General features: G+C 35.5%; 1 protein-coding gene across 1 annotated transcript in view; it reads left to right on the top strand.

Moving 5' to 3' along the window:
- pio (zona pellucida domain-containing protein piopio) overlaps nt 1-17,982 on the top strand; it is a 70,727-nt gene that overhangs the window by 30,283 nt on the left and 22,462 nt on the right. The window contains exons 2-4 of the mRNA XM_076132039.1: nt 10,762-10,836; nt 17,022-17,163; nt 17,779-17,920. Coding sequence (XP_075988154.1) covers nt 10,770-10,836; nt 17,022-17,163; nt 17,779-17,920 — 351 coding nt within the window. The 5' untranslated portion in view covers nt 10,762-10,769. The remainder of the gene's footprint in view (nt 1-10,761; nt 10,837-17,021; nt 17,164-17,778; nt 17,921-17,982) is intronic.

Below are 17,982 nucleotides of genomic sequence, written 5' to 3' on the forward strand. Positions count from 1 at the left end.
AAAGAGCCCCGGGCGAATGTCAAAATTATTCAGAAATTTTGCCCTTGCCTAAATTTAGGGGCTGAATTTTTGAATAATTTTGACATGGAAACTAGAATCTATTGTGAGGAACCACATAGGACCACTTCTAAATATATTTATCAGATAACTTATCATCAAATAGCCGTTTTGAAATATTGAATACTTTTAAAAGCAAACCAGTCGGTGCAATAAAAACAAAACGTATAATAACGGTAACACACGAACGTTGGGAGCTTAAGAGAGCAGGCGCAGTCGCTTGTCGAAAATGTACGGTGACGTAACGTACAACCTTGTGCAACTGGCCACACCGGTACAGGCGCACACACTAGTGTTACTGCCGAGAAAAATAATCCTACTAATATTCGGTAGCTTTTTTGTGTAGAGAAAAGATTTTATTACAAGTTCATACATACTATAATGCGAAAAGGCTTTTCCCCGACCTAATATTATAAATGCAAGATTTTGTGAGGGTGTGTGTATGTTTTTTACTCTTTTATGAAAGTACTAGACGGATTTTAATAAAATTTGGTACACTGATTGCTTGTAATCTGGATTATTTTACTCCGGGGTTTTTCTTCACGCGGACGAAGTCACGTACGAAAACTAGTGCAGACATAACAACAAACATGCGGTCCCCACATACTTTTGCTTTATTCACAATACATCTTTTTATAGAGGACCGCCGGTTACCGATTTGACCTGTAAAAATGTATTTCGTCATTTATTTAGCTAGATTGGTACGATGGTAAAGTGATGGTACATCTATCAAGCTCAGTAAAAAATAAGCCCTTTAATATGAGGTATATTTTGTTCCATTTTCACACAATACTCTGATTACAAAAAAGTGAGATGATTATATAAAACAAGGAATATTTTACATTTATTGTTTAGCTGGGACTTTTACACTAACAAAACATTTTCTTTTGCCTGCTTTTGAAATAAAACATCAACAAATCATAAAAAAAAACAAAACCACATAAAATTATCCGTAGCAAAAATAACTAAAAGTCATATTTCACTAGTATTATAAAACAAAAGCTTGCATCAACCACATTTCCTTGACAAACCACTTCTGTCCTCACCAGTACACGATACTCGGCGAGCGCAGCTTTTCGATTCACTTTTTCATTACAAACGACATTGGTCAGCGTTGCGTGTTTCTGACTGTACGCTGTATATATAGAGTACAGTCGAACACAATTAAAGTTTACTTTTTAATTTTATTCGCCACTTATATTTTATGTTGCAATATTGCGTGGTAGATTGTTTTTTTTTTGGATAAAATTGGTTTTATTGGTAGTAGAATGTTTGGTTTTGTGTATGGTGCAATTTTTAGGTGATTGTTAGTCTAATTATATGAGCGAATTTGATGTAGCTTTGGTTACTACCTACGTAAAAATAGGTTTCTTCGATTCTTATCTATATTTGTAGAATCTGTTTCTCGTTGCTTCATTGGCTTGGTATAGACCGATAACTTAGTAAGTATAAAGTCTTGGTATGGACTTTATCAAAATTGTAATACTTCTGGATTTTCTGCAAATTAAAGTAGAAACTAATATTAGGTCGGGGAAAAAGTATTTTCGCATTATAGTATGTATGAACTTGTATTAAAATCTCTTTGGGTTCAAGAATCACAAATGAATACACGGTTCATTATGTTTCTTTCAGTGAGCTCGTGAGGTACCCAAATATCGAGCTTTTTTGTTTAGAGAAAATATTTTATTACAAGTTCATACATACTATAATGCGAAAAGACTTTTTCCCCGACCTAATATATCTCGCAAGCTACTGTTACCTGCATAAGCCCGCAGGACATTGAAGTTTTAAATTCTGAAATTTGTTGCTCTACTAACTTGGTGAACGATGGTAATCTGGTAGCATAAAGAAATATTAGACTACATCTAAAAGTTTTAATATCAATTTTATGGCAGCCATTTATCACAAAAGATCAAGATATCGTAAGTTGAGATAAAGACATAACTACACGTAACTTCTTAGAAAATGGCGGGCGTTAAGGTCGTTCAAGATAAACTACTTTTCTTAGAACGTCTATTGCTTTTAGCGGCAAAAAGATAGCTGTAAATATGGAAATATAATTAATGTGCTTTTTTTACGATAAGCCCCCGGATAAGCTTTTCTAATTCTTTCTTCATTCTAATGTGAATGAAGTGAAGGAAGTTTGTAAGGATTGTATCGAGTAGTGTTTAGTTCTCTGGTCTAGAAGTTCTGGAAGAAGGCGTGATTTTATCTACGTGTATATTATTCTTTTCTAAACTACTGCGCCACGGAGACAGTCACGGAAATAGGGTCGCCCCGTATTACATGGAACTAATGATATAAATGGCGAAACTAAAAAGCAGTTGCTGAAAGCTGAGCTCAATCTAAAGATTAAATAAGTTCAATTTTGAATCAATTTTGTTTCATTTAAAACTCGATTTCGAAGAACAAGTGTGTGGCCGTAAGAGCAGGGCTAACAATTGACAAACTATTTGAAGATCCTTTGAAATAGCGAACTTTATATAATCACTGAAACAAACATAACCACACTTTTACTAAGCCATTACTAAACAAGCCTTGATTTAAAAACTAAACTACTTATTTTGTAACATCTTTGACAATTAAACTAGAATAACAACGTATTGTTAATACAATGATGGCAATCTTTTAAAAAGATGCTGAAGCTTGCAACAAAAGAGGCAATGTATTGCGTCATTTTTATATTTTCGAAATATACTGCGTTATATCAGATAGCATAGTGTTAAAACTCTTTATTGGTGACTAATTGTTCCCCCGGCTTTGCTTGGTTCAATGTTTATATCTAATTTATTTATTTCTAACGGCAAAGACTCATATATAGCCTAACCTTTCTTCCAACTATGTTGGAGTCGGCTTCCAGTCTCACCGGATGCAGCTGAATACTATTTTACATGGAGCGACTACCTATCGGACCTCCACAACCCAGTTACCTCGGTTATAACCCGTTACCGTTCGTTAAGACTGGCTGCATCACAAGTACAGTAGTCAGAAGCTTGCGAGTCTGACAAACAGTCTTACCGAAGAGTATCGTGTTATAAGCCAAGTAACTGGGTTGTGGAGGTCAGATAGGCAGTCGCTCCATGTAAAATACTGGAAGTCGAATCCAACATAGTTGGAAGAATGGCTTTGCTGATTGATTTATTTATTGGCACGTCTTTATATGCAAAATATCGTACTGTTTTATTAAAAGTAACTAATGTTAATAGGCGTTTTATGCCTACCACTTTTATTTTAGGTCGGGGAAAAAGTCTTTTCGCATTATAGTATGTATGAACTTGTAATAAAATCTTTTCTCTACACAAAAAACCTCGATATTTGGGTACCTCATGAGCTCATTGAAAGAAACCTAATGAACTGTGTACTCATTTGTGATTCTTGGAGCCAAAGAGATTTTATTACAAGTTCATACATACTATAATGCGGAAAGACTTTTTCCCCGACCCAATATAAAAAAGGCGTTAAGAAGCCACAGAATCCTCCTGTATTATGTAACAAAATGATGATGAAATTGTAATTGGAAATATTCGTGAACGTGAGATAAGAATCAGGTTCGTATTAGTATCCTGGTCAAGAATGAAAGGACCTGTAAACGTTGCGTTTATCTGCGTTTTGTGAGAAATAAGTGCTTTTGTAATCTTAGTAATTGTAGTTACTTAAATGATGTTTAAATAAAAATAAAACGCTTTTAGATACTATACCTATATAATAAAATTAGCTTTATACCACATCGATTTTTGCAACTTCCTAACAATTAGTAGACAAAGAACTCAGTAGTTTTATGTATAATATTTATTTATTTAACAATTTAGTCTAGTGCGCACCTTAAGTAACATTTAGTATGGATATACAGATTTCAAACATGGGAATCGAACCTTCTAAATCTTACACTTACCTATATATACTGGAATTTTGTATTTTTATTTTATAGCTATGAAAAAAATACATATCTGAAAAAATATTATTATTTACTCAATGTTTGGTTCATATTAGGACTTTTAGAAAGAATTAAAAAGACCAGAAAATAGCACGGAATCCCCCAATTTCCAATACTGCAGCCACCTATCTACAAAACAATCGCACCACAGTCTAACCAACATTAAAATTAGCCGTACTAAATTACAACTTAGCACTACATTAACGCTGAGCCCCATCGAAAGTGTTACAGCAGTTACATAACCATGAGACAGATAAGACACACACGACATTATTGTGAAGTAACTTTGTATGTAGCCTTGAGTATTTATCGGTTTTAACACTAAGTTAAACTTACTTAGTTTGTTTATAGGTTTTAAGTGGAATAAATGAAGGTTAAGGCATGATGTGAACAATGTACCACTAAATTTAATTGGATTTTTTTTTATGTTTGTAACTTTCGGGACGAGGATCGTATGGGATGGATGGGATCAAAATTCCCATGGGAAAGGAATCAACGGGATAAAATTGTACTACACCCGACCGAAATCGAATTTGTCATGTCATAACTTTTAAACTCTCGCGTTGCATGTTTAATGCATAACAGAATACGGAAATTAACGCGAACACGCATTTTACCTTAGCAGTCAGCCTGCGACCACTGCGCGTGCAACCTGCGCCGAAACGTTAGGCATTTTAAGAAAAAAAAATCTTTGTGTGATGAGCACGAGTATTTGTTCTGAGCCTGGATGTTAATGTATCTATATAAGTATGTATTTACAAGTATATAAGTATGTTTATCAGTTATTTGGTTACCATAGTACAAGATCTGCTTAGTTTGGAATCAAACGACCGTGTGTGAGTTGTCCAATAATATTTATTTATTTAATTCTCGTATTCTATTATACCTGTCATGTGACACGGAACGAATATATTTCCACAAATCTTATTTTCAGGGCTACCAAAAGTATAATTTAAATAATCCTCAAATACGCAATTACACAGTTACAATGCGAGAAATAAAAACAACGGTTTGCAGGAAACAATGAACGAAAATTAATGTGTTCACAATCGTTAGTTTTTACCTCTTATTAGATTACACAGCCGGGGTTTGAACCCGGAACATGTCAAGGTCCGTCAAGCGTGACATCTTGTGTATAATTTAAAATAATTGTTCGTTTTAGAGGTCGTACGTTGTCAAGTAAAAATTTGCGATATCTATACTAATATTATAAAGCTGAAGAGTTTGTTTTGTTTGTTTGAACGCGCTAATCTCAGGAACTACTGTTCCGATTTGAAAAATTCTTTTAGTGTTTCATAGCCCATTTATCGAGAAAGGTTATAGGCTATATATCATTACGCTGCGACCAATCGGAGCAGAGTAGCAGTGGAAAATGTGGCAAAAACGGGGAAAAAGTTGGCCGGGTCAGCTAGTAGGAAATATTTAGACGTATGGAAGATGTTTCAGTTGTATTTGTTTTAATTTGCATCCGTGATTTGTATGTTTGTTAATTTTTCCTCTAAACGTTTGTAATTAAAATTCTCTCACGTGTCTCTCAAAACTCATAAAATCCCACTGCTGGACTAAGCTCTTCTCCCGGAATTTGGATTTGAATTCCATCTAGGACTAAATATGTGTTTGTGTGATCAGCACGAGTATCAGTTCTGAGCCTGGTTGTAAATTTATCTATATAAGTATGTATTTAGAAGTAAATAAGTTTCATTATGTTGTCTAACTATTTTAGTACAAGTTCTTCTTATTTTAAAATCAAAAGACCGTATGTGAGACGTCCAAATATATTTTACTAGCTGACTCGCGCTACTTCGCTTGCGTCACATAAGAGAATAGGTAAAATTTTCCCTGTTTTTGTAACATTTTTTATTGTATTTTTTTTTTGCTCCTATCGGCCATAGCCTTCCTCGATAAATAGGCTATGTTACACTGAAATAATTTTTCAAATCGGATCGACCGAAGTAGTGCCTGAGATTAGCGCGTTCAAACAAACAAGCAAACTCTCCGGTTTTATAATATTGTATAGATATAGATCTAAATACGGTCCGCGTGGGAACGCACCCACGACCCCTCAATATGTCTAAGAAAGATACCCTATAGAAAAAAAATCATCACAAATCTTCCACCATCGTTGTCCCATTACGGTAACACCTGCCATCTGCTGTCACCCAAACAGGTAGTAAGCGTTATACCTTCACCGGAAGTAGGAACGGACCATAGAGAAAAGAGACGTGCTTAGAAATATAATACGTCACATCCGAGACCGTTAGTCTCAATGGAATTGAGTAACAGACAGACTTTCAGTTTTATTTATTAAGTAGCTTTTGCCCGCGACTTCGTCGTAGTTTGTGATTTAGGACAAAATTTTTTTATAAACTTTCATCCCCTATTTTATCCCCTTGAGGGTAGAATTGATCAAAATCCTTTCTTAGCGGATGCCTATGTCATAACATCTACCTGCATGCCAAATTTCAGCCCGATCCGTCCAGTGGCTTGGGCTGTGCGTTGATAGATCACTAACTCCCGGTTTCTGGGGTACATTTAGCGGTAGTTTATTCATTCAATAGCGTCTTTTTATATGAGTTTAAACGCTATTGAATAGATAAACTACCGTTAAATGTACTTCAGAAACCGGGGGTAAGTCAGTCAGTCACCTTTGAGTTAAATATATTTAGATAACTAGCTGACCCGCACAGCTCCACTCACGCATTTCTTTACATTGTTTAGCGTTTCAGCAGAAAAACTCAAAAAAATACTTTTTAGCCAAACCGGGATTTGAACCCAGAGAAGCATACTCTACCGTGCGACAAAGGCAATCAAGCAAATGACACATGCATATAAGCACTATAATGAAACCTAGATTTTTTGTCTAGTCTAGAACTATAAAGCTTAATGGTAAGGTAGAGAAAGTGTAGACTGTATTATGCAAGGTGAACATTCACTGCTTATAGTATGTAGATGCAAGCCTTAGTAGTTTAGAATGTAGTGTATACAACTGCTGATCGAAAGGCTTCAGGTTCGATTTCCAAGTCGGGCAAAGTGTTATTGGTCTTTTCTAATGTATGTATAATGTATATGGTATATTGACCCGTCGCGGCTTTGCTTGGATTAAAAAGGAATTTTACGCAAAACCTAAACCAATTTTGCACATAAATATTCTTCAGGATTTGCTCTATGCATTCGTGAAAATCCGACTAAAATTCTTTGAGTTGATTTTAAGATTATTGCAATTATTTAATTTGTTGTTATATTCTCAGTAGTGCCCTTTCACATATAATAACATTATAATTGACTAAACATTAGTGAATACCTACCTACACCTTTGGTATAACAGGCGTGATATTATGTCTGTTTGTAGACATCTTCAAACTTAGTTTTAGTAGTTTGGACCGTAGTGTGCGCTAATTACGAGATTCGATTCTCTGGTCAGGTAAAATAATTTTTGGATAATGAGTATTCTCAATAGTGTTCGGTATAAATAACCGTAGCCAGTTGCGCTCACCGGTCGGTAAACGATCTGTGGGTTTAGCAAACCTTGGCGCGGTCATTCCATAAATAGGTGACCGCATAGTGATATTTGAACAGGGCGTCTCCGTGCTTCGGAGAGCACGTAAAAAGTCGGTCCCGGTCGTTGTCTACTAAGATAACAGTCATTAAGCCATGTCAAAGGCCTTCGGGCGGCTTGAACAACTTCGACACTAGGTTGACCACTAACCATACGATAAGAAGAAGAAGAAGAAGAAGAAGAACAAAAAGAAGGTGTAGATAAGCTGACGTGGATGTATTAATTGACTACTACTCTGCCTACACCTTCAGGTATAACGCGCGTGACATTATCTAAAAAAACATGCAAAATTTCCTTGATCGTTTTCCTTGCCAATTGGAAAATACATTTCGTAATATTTACTTACTGATACGGTAAGCGTTTAATTGAAACATATGTTGCAACTGTAATCACAAGTGTGTCCTAGTTGTACCGAGTAAATAGAGTTATGTACCACCATTTAGTCTATATGTAGAGGTGGATTAAACTAGTTGTTACGAAATACGTGCTATGGTTTAAATATTGGTGTCAATGAGATTTAATATAGATTATTATAGATTGCTATCTAACGTGGCAATGCTACCTTTTGGGCAAGTTTACAGTCGACAACGATGCGATCTAATTTTACAACGCCCAGCAGAATTACAAACGATTTTTGTTAAAATTTAAATACTTTGTTTTTCATTTTTATTATTATTATGAAAGCTCTTGCATAAATGCAATGAAATGGGGTTAGATTTTCTGGCCAGGTGAATTGACAATTTCTTTGGTATATATTTACCTAATAGAAGTCTACCGTTCCTTTTTATATGTTTGTATTAGGCAACATAAAATTGCCTTTTATTAAATTAGGCCAATAAAAAGGTACATCGCTTTACTTTGTATTTATTTCTCAATAATTATGTTATAATTTACATGATAAAATACATTTATATCATTTATGTTTTATATATTTACCAAAATAAATAGAATAATAAATATAAGGGAAATTGCTCTAAACGCACACTTTTAAACATATTTTTTTAGGTAATCAATTTTTGAACATTTATTTGTGATTATTATATAATGCGATCATTGAGTGATTGTAAACGAAAGTAGCTTTGTCTTTTTGTCATGCATTTACGATAAAATGGCAAAATCAATTAAGTTAAAAGAGTGTAAAATACTATTATACCAAGGCTAAAGAAACATTTTTGTATTCACCTGCGAAAAGTTGCAACTAAAAATTCAACATAAATTTCATATCACCAAATTGAAAAGCCTCCAAACTAAATCATTTGGCATTACAATAAGCAACACTCACTTATATAACAAGGCCGTAGGGCGTAGATAACGTCTACTGTACGGCTAGTGAAAGGACAGACTTAGACCATGCTTATGGTCAGCCGTAGTTATAAATAAATAAATAAATATTATTGGACAACTCACACACGGTCATTTGATTCCAAACTAAGCAGAGCTTTGTACTATGGTAACCAATTAACCGATAAACATACTTATATACTTCTAAATACATACTTATATAGATACATTAACATCCAGGCTCAGAACAAATACTCGTGCTCAACTTAGTTACTTGGTTACGTATTCTAAACTTTAACGGCCTCTGTGGCGAAGTAGTTAAGGTGAGTACAGGTGACCTGTCCATCGAATGGTCGTAGGTTCGATTCCCACACGGAATTTATATTTGTGCGATCCGCAAATAGTTGTTTCGGGCCTGTACTTTGTGTCCGTTGTTTGTATGTTTGTTAAAGTCACTGCGACACAAGAGCAATTCTTCGTGCGGGAATTGTCTTTAAAGAAAAGAATCATCAGAAATTTTTTACTCACTTAAATAATTAATTAACAATAATTAGTAAATTAAATTAATAAAACATCCTTTTAAATACATTACCCAACTATAAATCTTTCGAGCAAGAAAGTCGATATATCAATGCCAAATCCTTATTGAGTTATCTGACATACTTTATAGCGTATTTAAACTAAACTTATACAATAATACACCTGTTTATTTCAAAGTTGGGTAAGCAAGTAAAAGTAATGTGTGACAAAAACGAGAGGTTTGGCAATGAGAATTGCTGAGTCGAGAGTGAATGATTACTGGTTTATGATAGCTAAGATGTTGATGATTGCGGAGGTAGGTTCGATTCTCCGGTCGGTCGTTACTAATTTTATTACAATTTCCTTAAGTTACAACCGTCCCACTTTTGGGCAAGGTTATAGGGGTTGGTGATGGAAGGGTAGAAATTTAGAATGGCATTTATTTTAATGCCATATGACAGAAAAATAAACACAAAAAATTATGTCCAAAAGAAATATTGACGGTGAACATTGAACAACCCTTTTCACTTATGCAAGGATCTCCTTCCAAACGAGTTAGGGGATAGGCCTCGAGTCCTCCAAGCTGGCCAAGTGGGGGTTGGGGACTTTGTTGTGTACCACACGACTTGTGTTAAACAATTTTTAAGCATGCAAGGTTTCATTACGATATTTTCTTTGACGGTTAAAACAAGTGATACTTATTTCTAACTAGCCGACCCGCGCAACTTCGCTTGCGTCACCTAAGAGAATGGGTCAAAATTTTCCCAGTTTTTGTAACATTTTTCGTTGCTACTCCGCTCCTAATGACCGTAGCGTAATGTTATATAGCCTATAGCCTTCCTCGATAAACGGGCTATCTAACGCTGAAATAATTTTTCAAATCGGACCAGTAGTTCCTGAGATTAGCGCGTTCAAACAAACAAACAAACAAACTCTTCAGCTTTATAATATTAGTATAGATTAGTATAGATACACACATAACTTCGAAGTCATTGGTGTGTTGCCTAGGGTTCAAACCATCGACCACTAACGAGGGACGCGCAACTTAGACCACTGGGCTATCACTTCTTAGAAATTTGTAGAAATTAAAATTAAATAATTTAAATATAGGCCTTTAAAAGGACTGGTCGGATCTTCCCGCTGGTAGGGGAATTGGGAAGCGAGGGCTTTTGCCCGACAGTGGGACACACAAACCGCCTCAACTCCACTCAAAAAAAATAAATACTTACTATGTCTATTTTTAGGGTTTCGTACCAAAATGGTAAAAGCGAACACTTTTGTCTGACAAACGTGATTTTATGGACGTCTTCGTAGCTAATGGTACCGAACCGGGAGTCCAACTAGCTCTTAATCGGTGTTTATCTTATTCTTCAAAATTTCCGTATTATTAACAGTTATAATTTGTTTGTTTCAGACTGAACCATGTGGCGAATACTGATGTGCCTCCTGGTAGCGACCGCGCGTTGCAAACAACTGCCATCTTCTACAGGTAACTAATCTATACTAATATTATAAAGCTGAAGAATTTGTTTGTGTGTTTGTTTGTTCGAACGCGCTAATCTCAGGAACTACTGGTCCGATTTGAAAAATTATTTCAGCGTTAGATAGCCCATTTATCGAGGAAGGCTATAAGCTATATATAGGTTACTCTTATGTGACGCAAGCGGAGTTGCGCGGACCAGCTGATTACTACATATATAGCCAGTTGCGCTCACCGGTCGGTAAAGGATCTAAAGGTGGTTCCGTGGATGGGTGACCATCCTATACATATCAAGTTCCTCTGTGTTTCGGAAGGTACGTTAAACTGTGGGTCTAGGTTGTCATTTTCGAAGATCTTTGTACTTTGTTCGACCCGGGAACTGAACCCGAGACCTGGAGATCAGCAATCGGATTACTAATATACATTTGATATCAGTTAACGCGGTCAAGCGTTATTTACCTTGAATTGATTGACGTTTCGGCACAGTTTGTTACGATACAAGCTGTCAATTTATCAAGGGATCTAATTACAACAGAATACTTAATACATGTATTATTATATTATTTACATTAGTATAGTGCATTCCACAGTTTTATCCAAATTTTTTTGTCGACTATTTTGTTCAATAGGTATAAAGGATTATTATAAAATTAAGGTCTTTGCAACTCTTTTTGTCTCTCCTGAGTTGGATTTCCTTATGGAACCATGTAAACAAAATATTGAATGATCCAAAATATTTCAATGTATTACTAACTGAAGTGAACACTAACTAAAGTGATTGTCAATAAAACACACTTCTATAACAAATAACACAAAAAGCAGTTTACCCAACTTGGGCATCAAACCCGGAACTTAACAATCACTAGTTACTATTTAGAAGTTAGTTAACTAACGACAAAAATGGAAGCACACAACAATTTATTACATTACTAGCTGACCCGCGCAACTTCGCTTGCGTCGCGTAAGAGAGAATGGGTCATAATTTTCCCCGTTTTTGTAACATTTTTCATCACTACTCCGCTCCTAATGGTCGTAGCGTGATGATATATAGCCTATAGCCTTCCTCGATAAATGGGCTATCTAACAGTGAAAGAATTTTTCGAATTGGACCAGTAGTTCCTGAGATTAGCGCGTTCAAACAAACAAACTCTTCAGCTTTATAATATTAGTATAGATTTATATAATAAACCAGTATTTATATAAAAATAGCAATATCGTAAGCCCATTAAATTACTAATACAAAATTCTTATTAAACCGGTTTTTAGTAAAAAACCGTATAATCATTTTATAACACCATGCTTGTTATTTCTAAGAGGCGGTCATAGCCGGTTTTTTTCATCGGTAAATACCGTTTAGGTAAACGATCTGTAAGTTAAGAACACACCAGTTTAATCACCTTTGAATAAAGTGTTGGTTAACTTATCAGTAGGATTTGTTACCAAGAAAGTCGAAATAAAAATCAAATAGTCACTTCTTATTTATAGACTCAAGTGTCAGCTAGTTACGAATAATTAAGCCACATTTGACGCGGAGATCGCCGGATGGGTGAGCGTTTTTGTACTACGAAGTACGTGTGTTGGCCACAGTTGCTGATATATACGATAACACGTTAAGCGATGTCAAATATTGTCAAAAAATTTCGGGTGGCTGGTACAAATTTGACCACTGAACTAGTTTCACCAATTTATAATATTATAATCTTTTCAAATATAAAGGCCATCTGTAATTTCAACATTATAAAATATCATGTTTATTTTTTCAATAATTTCTGGATTAATTTCTAAAAATATGTTATTTTTCTCAACTATCTTAAAACAGGTTTTTAAAAAGATCCTTAGTCATCATTCACACAACTTGAAACATTAAAATAGCTTTAAATATTCACAAAATATTCACGAGTATTTTACAAAAATACCGATAAATAGCCTTTACGACCTGTCCGTACAAAAAACACCTTTTGATAAATCTACACAGAATATAAACGATTTAAACACGAATGGCAAAAACAAGTCTTTATTCAACATTTTATTTTGCGAATCGTTTACTTTTGAACACGTTTAAAAGGTTTTTTAAAGAGAAATATTTAAATAGGTATTTGAATATTTAAATCATGAGTTCATGACTTTAAAAAATGATAAAATTATGCTTTTTAATGTACGGTATTCACTTCGCCTTCGCTCAATAGCGCAATTTTCTATATTCTGTACTGTCGTCGTATCGAGAGTTTGACATTTAAAATGTACTGCTAAAAAAGTCGGATCCCACCCGGGACAAATATTTGTGTGATGAGCACGAGTATCTGTTGTAAGCCTGGATGTTAGTTTATCTATATAAGTATGGATTTAGAAGTATATAAGTATGTTTATCAGTTATTTGGTTACTATGGTTCAAGCTCTGCTTAGTTTAGAATCAAATAACCGTGTGTGAGTTGTCCAATCATATTTCTTTTATGATCATTTCTCAAATCATCTTAGAATTTTGTAGACCTAAAATTTTGTCACCAAACTAACCACTCACAAAGGCCATTTTTTTCTTTACTCAGTGCAGTTATAACTGTAAAGTTTACGAAGCCATTTAGTAATAAACTCCCACATTTTAAATCAAAATTCTTCATATATCGTGAGTACCTTTTACGGGTATTCTTTAAACGGTCTGAGCACCGTCTCGATATAAAAAGTGACATCTATACACTACATAGTTTGTTGTGTTAAGGCCGGCGCTCATCAGACGTAGATCGACAAATAAAAGGAGTTACTGTAAAATATATATATTATTTGCAATATGATTAAATTATTTATGAACAGAAAGTGATCGCTGAGTGGTTTAAGCATGCGCCTCTCACGCCATTGGTCAAGGATTGAGGCAAAACACTAATGACTTTTCGTAATTATGTGTGCATTAGAAATTATCACTTAATAACCTAACTGTGCATGCCTAAAATTGATTTCATACATTTATTGAGGGCATGCAAAATCCCCAACCCACACTCGGCCAGCGTCGTGGACTCAAGGCTTAACCCCTCTCCCGTTCGGGTGGAGACCCTTGCCCAGCAGTAAACAGAAAGGGGTTTAAAAAAAGTGCTTTTTATTTATCATGTGGCAGTACTTTAATAAATAAATTAATCTTATTCAAATAATAATTCTGTGGTCTCTGCCTACCTCTATGAAGAAGGCGTGATTTTACGTATGGATCTAATAAAAACGTATAACATTTCGCTTAAAACCCACATAGTAAAATCTCATTTTGAAAAAAGTCTGTCGGCATGTCACGGGGTTCTGGGGAAGCATGCCTCGGCATTCCACAGTAGTGTCTTTGTGCGTCAGGCTTTAGTCGCGGTGTCCGGCGAGTCCAGGCCGTTGACCCTCAACGCACACTCGTTTTTATATGGGCACCGTCTCAGAGGTTTTGCACATAAATAGACGGTTATTTAAAGGATATTTTTGGTTGAATTTGATTTGTTTTGTTGATTGCTTAATTTTGATTAATTGTAGAATGTGTTTTATCTGTTTCGCTTTTATAGTCGTGAATATGATAGCTTTATTTTATGTAAGAAAAATGTATTTTTCTTGAATTTATTCCAGTGCTAGTACTTAAGTACGTACACATATTATTTTGTGTTTTAGTAATATTTTATCCCAGGAAATATATAAGTTGTTTACCGTTCTTAAAATAACACAAAAAGCTCTTTTTCTTTGTGTGGTTAGTGGTCAACCAAGTGTCAAAGTGATTCAAACAAAAACCTCAGCTAAAAGGTTATGACTTGTCTATGTTACTGTAAAAGCCCGAACTGTGGCAAATCCTAAGATTTTCCGGTAAAACCTAAGATTTACCAACTCTCAATGGTAAAAGTCCGAACAAGCCAGAGTTTAAAAACTATGTTACGATATATAAAAAAATCCTCCTTCATAACTATGTTTATAACTATTTCACGGTATAATTATACACTGTGACATTGTTATAAAGAAGGAGTTTTGGGCAAAGCGACATGGGTAGGTTAGGTTAGAAGGCTAAGGTGGGAGCGAGCGAAGCGAAGCTCCCACCTTAGCCTTCGTGGTTATTTTTTTTTAACCACCCAGAAGGAGGAGCCCCGCGAAGCGGGGCTCCGGCGACATCTCGACATCATCAAGTGAATATAGGTAAAAGTTCGAAATAAAAGAATTGTTCGGACTTTTACCATTGCGAATTGGTAAATCTTAGGTTATACCGGAAAATCTTAGGATTTACCACCGTTCGGGCTTTTACAGTAACATCTATACACACAACAACAGACAAAGATGGTCCGCAATTTCATACCTTTTTCAAAATAGTGACAATTTAGTACATTCTGGAACGACTGTATATGATAAAACTAATATTTTTTGTAAAGACTAACCCTTTTGGCCTTTGTAAAAACAGGTCATCCATGGGCCATTAACATGGCACATTACCACATTGAACCATAGCTTTTTAAACCTAAATTTCACCTCAAAGGTAATCTAAACTTCAAATAGGTGTAGAAAGATTTTAACTAGTCACGTCAAAATTCAAAATGAAACAAGTATAATTTGCTCACCCATCCATTTCCAAACCTTCTTCCACATCACTTAACTTCGTCTCTTCGAATACGTCTAATTACATACATCTATTTATACTTAGTCATCAGTGCGTAACTGTCGCGGCTATTTTTACGACGGCCGGAAAGCCGACTTAAAGCCGGTGATGGCAGTCAAGTCGGCTTATTATTATGTAAAGTAAGCCGTGTCAACTTATGACATTAACATAACGTCATGACTTGAGGTGGTGGGTAGAAGAAATCACATTTAAAATAAGTTTAACTTCAGTTCTGTGGAAGAATGAGGTGATCATGTCCCTCCAACACAAAAGGAGGATCCTCCGACCAGGCGAGGTGATCATGCCTGGTGGGCCTAGGCTGCCCGACTGTTGTAGTCGGGAACTTGTATATACAGTTCATTGCAGTGCAAACTTTGATAGCACGATTCAGGACTTGTGACGTCAGTCACTCTGCGAGTTGGTGGTTGTGCGCTCGTCCCATTAGATGTCGCAGTATGTAGCTATCCGCTACAGTTTCTTTACTGGGCAACTAACAAATACTTGTGATGCGTAGTCCCTAGCCCCTCCTTCAATGTGGGAGGACTTTTGCCCAACAGTGGGACAGTAATTGGTTAAAAAGCTTACATCCATCAAATGCTACATAATTTTATCGTTAAATAAGTTAGGCATCTATATTGTCTATGGCACTGAAAAACCAAACGCAGTCGCCATATTGGGTTCTTGAGTCCTTGACGTTTGGCGAAAATGTTGTTTTTGACAAGTATTGCCATTTCTACGGCAATTGCCGTGATTGCCGTAGCAAAATTCACCCGAGCTAAGCCGGGTTTTCATCTACTTTTTATATAATATTATAGACATACCTATACCAATTGCTTTTGTTATGCAAAAGTCGCCTTTCGCGTTGCATAAAACCATATTTTCTTACGGAACTAACATTTCCTTATATACGATATACTATATATTTATCTTCCGTTACTCTTCAAACACATACTGTATCTATTACATACAATTTGTAATGCTTTCTTAACACATAATAGTTATGTATTAAATTAATTATAAACATGGAAATCTTGCAAAGAAAGATCAACTTTAATGCATTTAAAATAGAGTTAAAACTTATGCCGGTTACGCTCGTTTAGTTTTAACGTTATTGTTTTATTGCGAAGAAAGGAAATTATTTATAAAACTTATTGAGACGCAAAATGACGTAAGTACTAAGTAGCTTGGAGCTGCAGCTCGTGATTTTTTTTTATTTAAAAACACCTATTAATTTATCGGATATCTAGCATTTGCCCGTAGATCTGCAACATGTTTATACAAATAGCAAAGTCGGAATCGAAAGCAACTGGAGATAATTTTGACGCAAAATCTTCAGCTTTTCGAGCGTCCAGTAGTCTGCCTTAAAAATTTCCTAAGTCCTGACAAACCCTATGAATATAGACAGGGAAAAGTCTTAAAAACATTTGGCCTGACATGGGATTCAAACGTGTGGTCTCTGAGCGGCAGTCGCTAACATCGCCATGTCAGAGAGAAAAATAAATCCCCTTTTCTTATAGTTTTCATAAACGACTACCATAAATGTTAACATTTGACATAAATAAATGATTTTATTCATATTTTGACTAAAATGTTTTATTTGCAGAACTATCGACAACAGTAGGATCAGTAACTGAATCAGAGACGACGGCATGGCCGGGCTCCGTGGCGCCCCTCGACACACTCACCGTGGCGTGCGAGAAGGACAGCATGCACGTCACCGTCGGACTCTCTCGCTCACTCTCCAGGTAAGGTCGTAAGGATGTTAGGTATACAGCTGTTTCTAAATATTTTTTTTTATAAATAATTATATCTTACCAGCTAAGCTTTTTGTAGGAATTATTCGCGATTTCATCACTTCTGAAAAAGTATTGGTCGACGTAGCAAGCTGAATTATCAATCAATTATCAAATTAACCGACCTTTTTATGCATTTGTGATCATGTCATCATCATCATCACTGGCCTGAATACATCTATTGACGATTAAGGTGGCGATGATGATGATGATAATGTCAATCATACATATAACTTATCCTTAGCTTTTTTCAAGGACTGACAATTCTATCAGGACTGGGCCAGCTTGATAACCGCTACCTCATTCCGAAACCTTTTGCCAGCAGTGGGACACTATAAAAAAAAAGTTTTTGCTTTACGCTATCTGTCCCTATGTATGTGAAATCTTTAAAACGGATTTTGAAAAAATATTTTTTAGTAGGTAATAATAATAATAAAGTGATTTAAGAAGTTTAAGTGTAAAAATTGTAAAAGCTATTTGAAATAACTTTTAAGGCCAACCGCTGGTTTACTTTATAGATGATTATCCGGAACTAGTAAATATTATGTTTTTTCCCTTTGCCCCCAGTAACTACGAACTTTTCAACGGTATCGTCTACCCGGCGGGTCTGGGCAGCAACTCCACGTGCCTTCGTGAATACATCTCCGAGCGAGGAGACCTGCAGTACACCCTCCCGTTAAGAGGGTGTAATACTATGTCTAATGATAATGTAAGTACCCTTTTATTACTTCAATTTACAAATTTTGTTGGTTTTAATATCCAATAAGCAAT

This window comes from Anticarsia gemmatalis, chromosome 27 (assembly GCF_050436995.1).
Source record: "Anticarsia gemmatalis isolate Benzon Research Colony breed Stoneville strain chromosome 27, ilAntGemm2 primary, whole genome shotgun sequence".
Classification (NCBI taxonomy): domain Eukaryota; kingdom Metazoa; phylum Arthropoda; class Insecta; order Lepidoptera; family Erebidae; genus Anticarsia; species Anticarsia gemmatalis.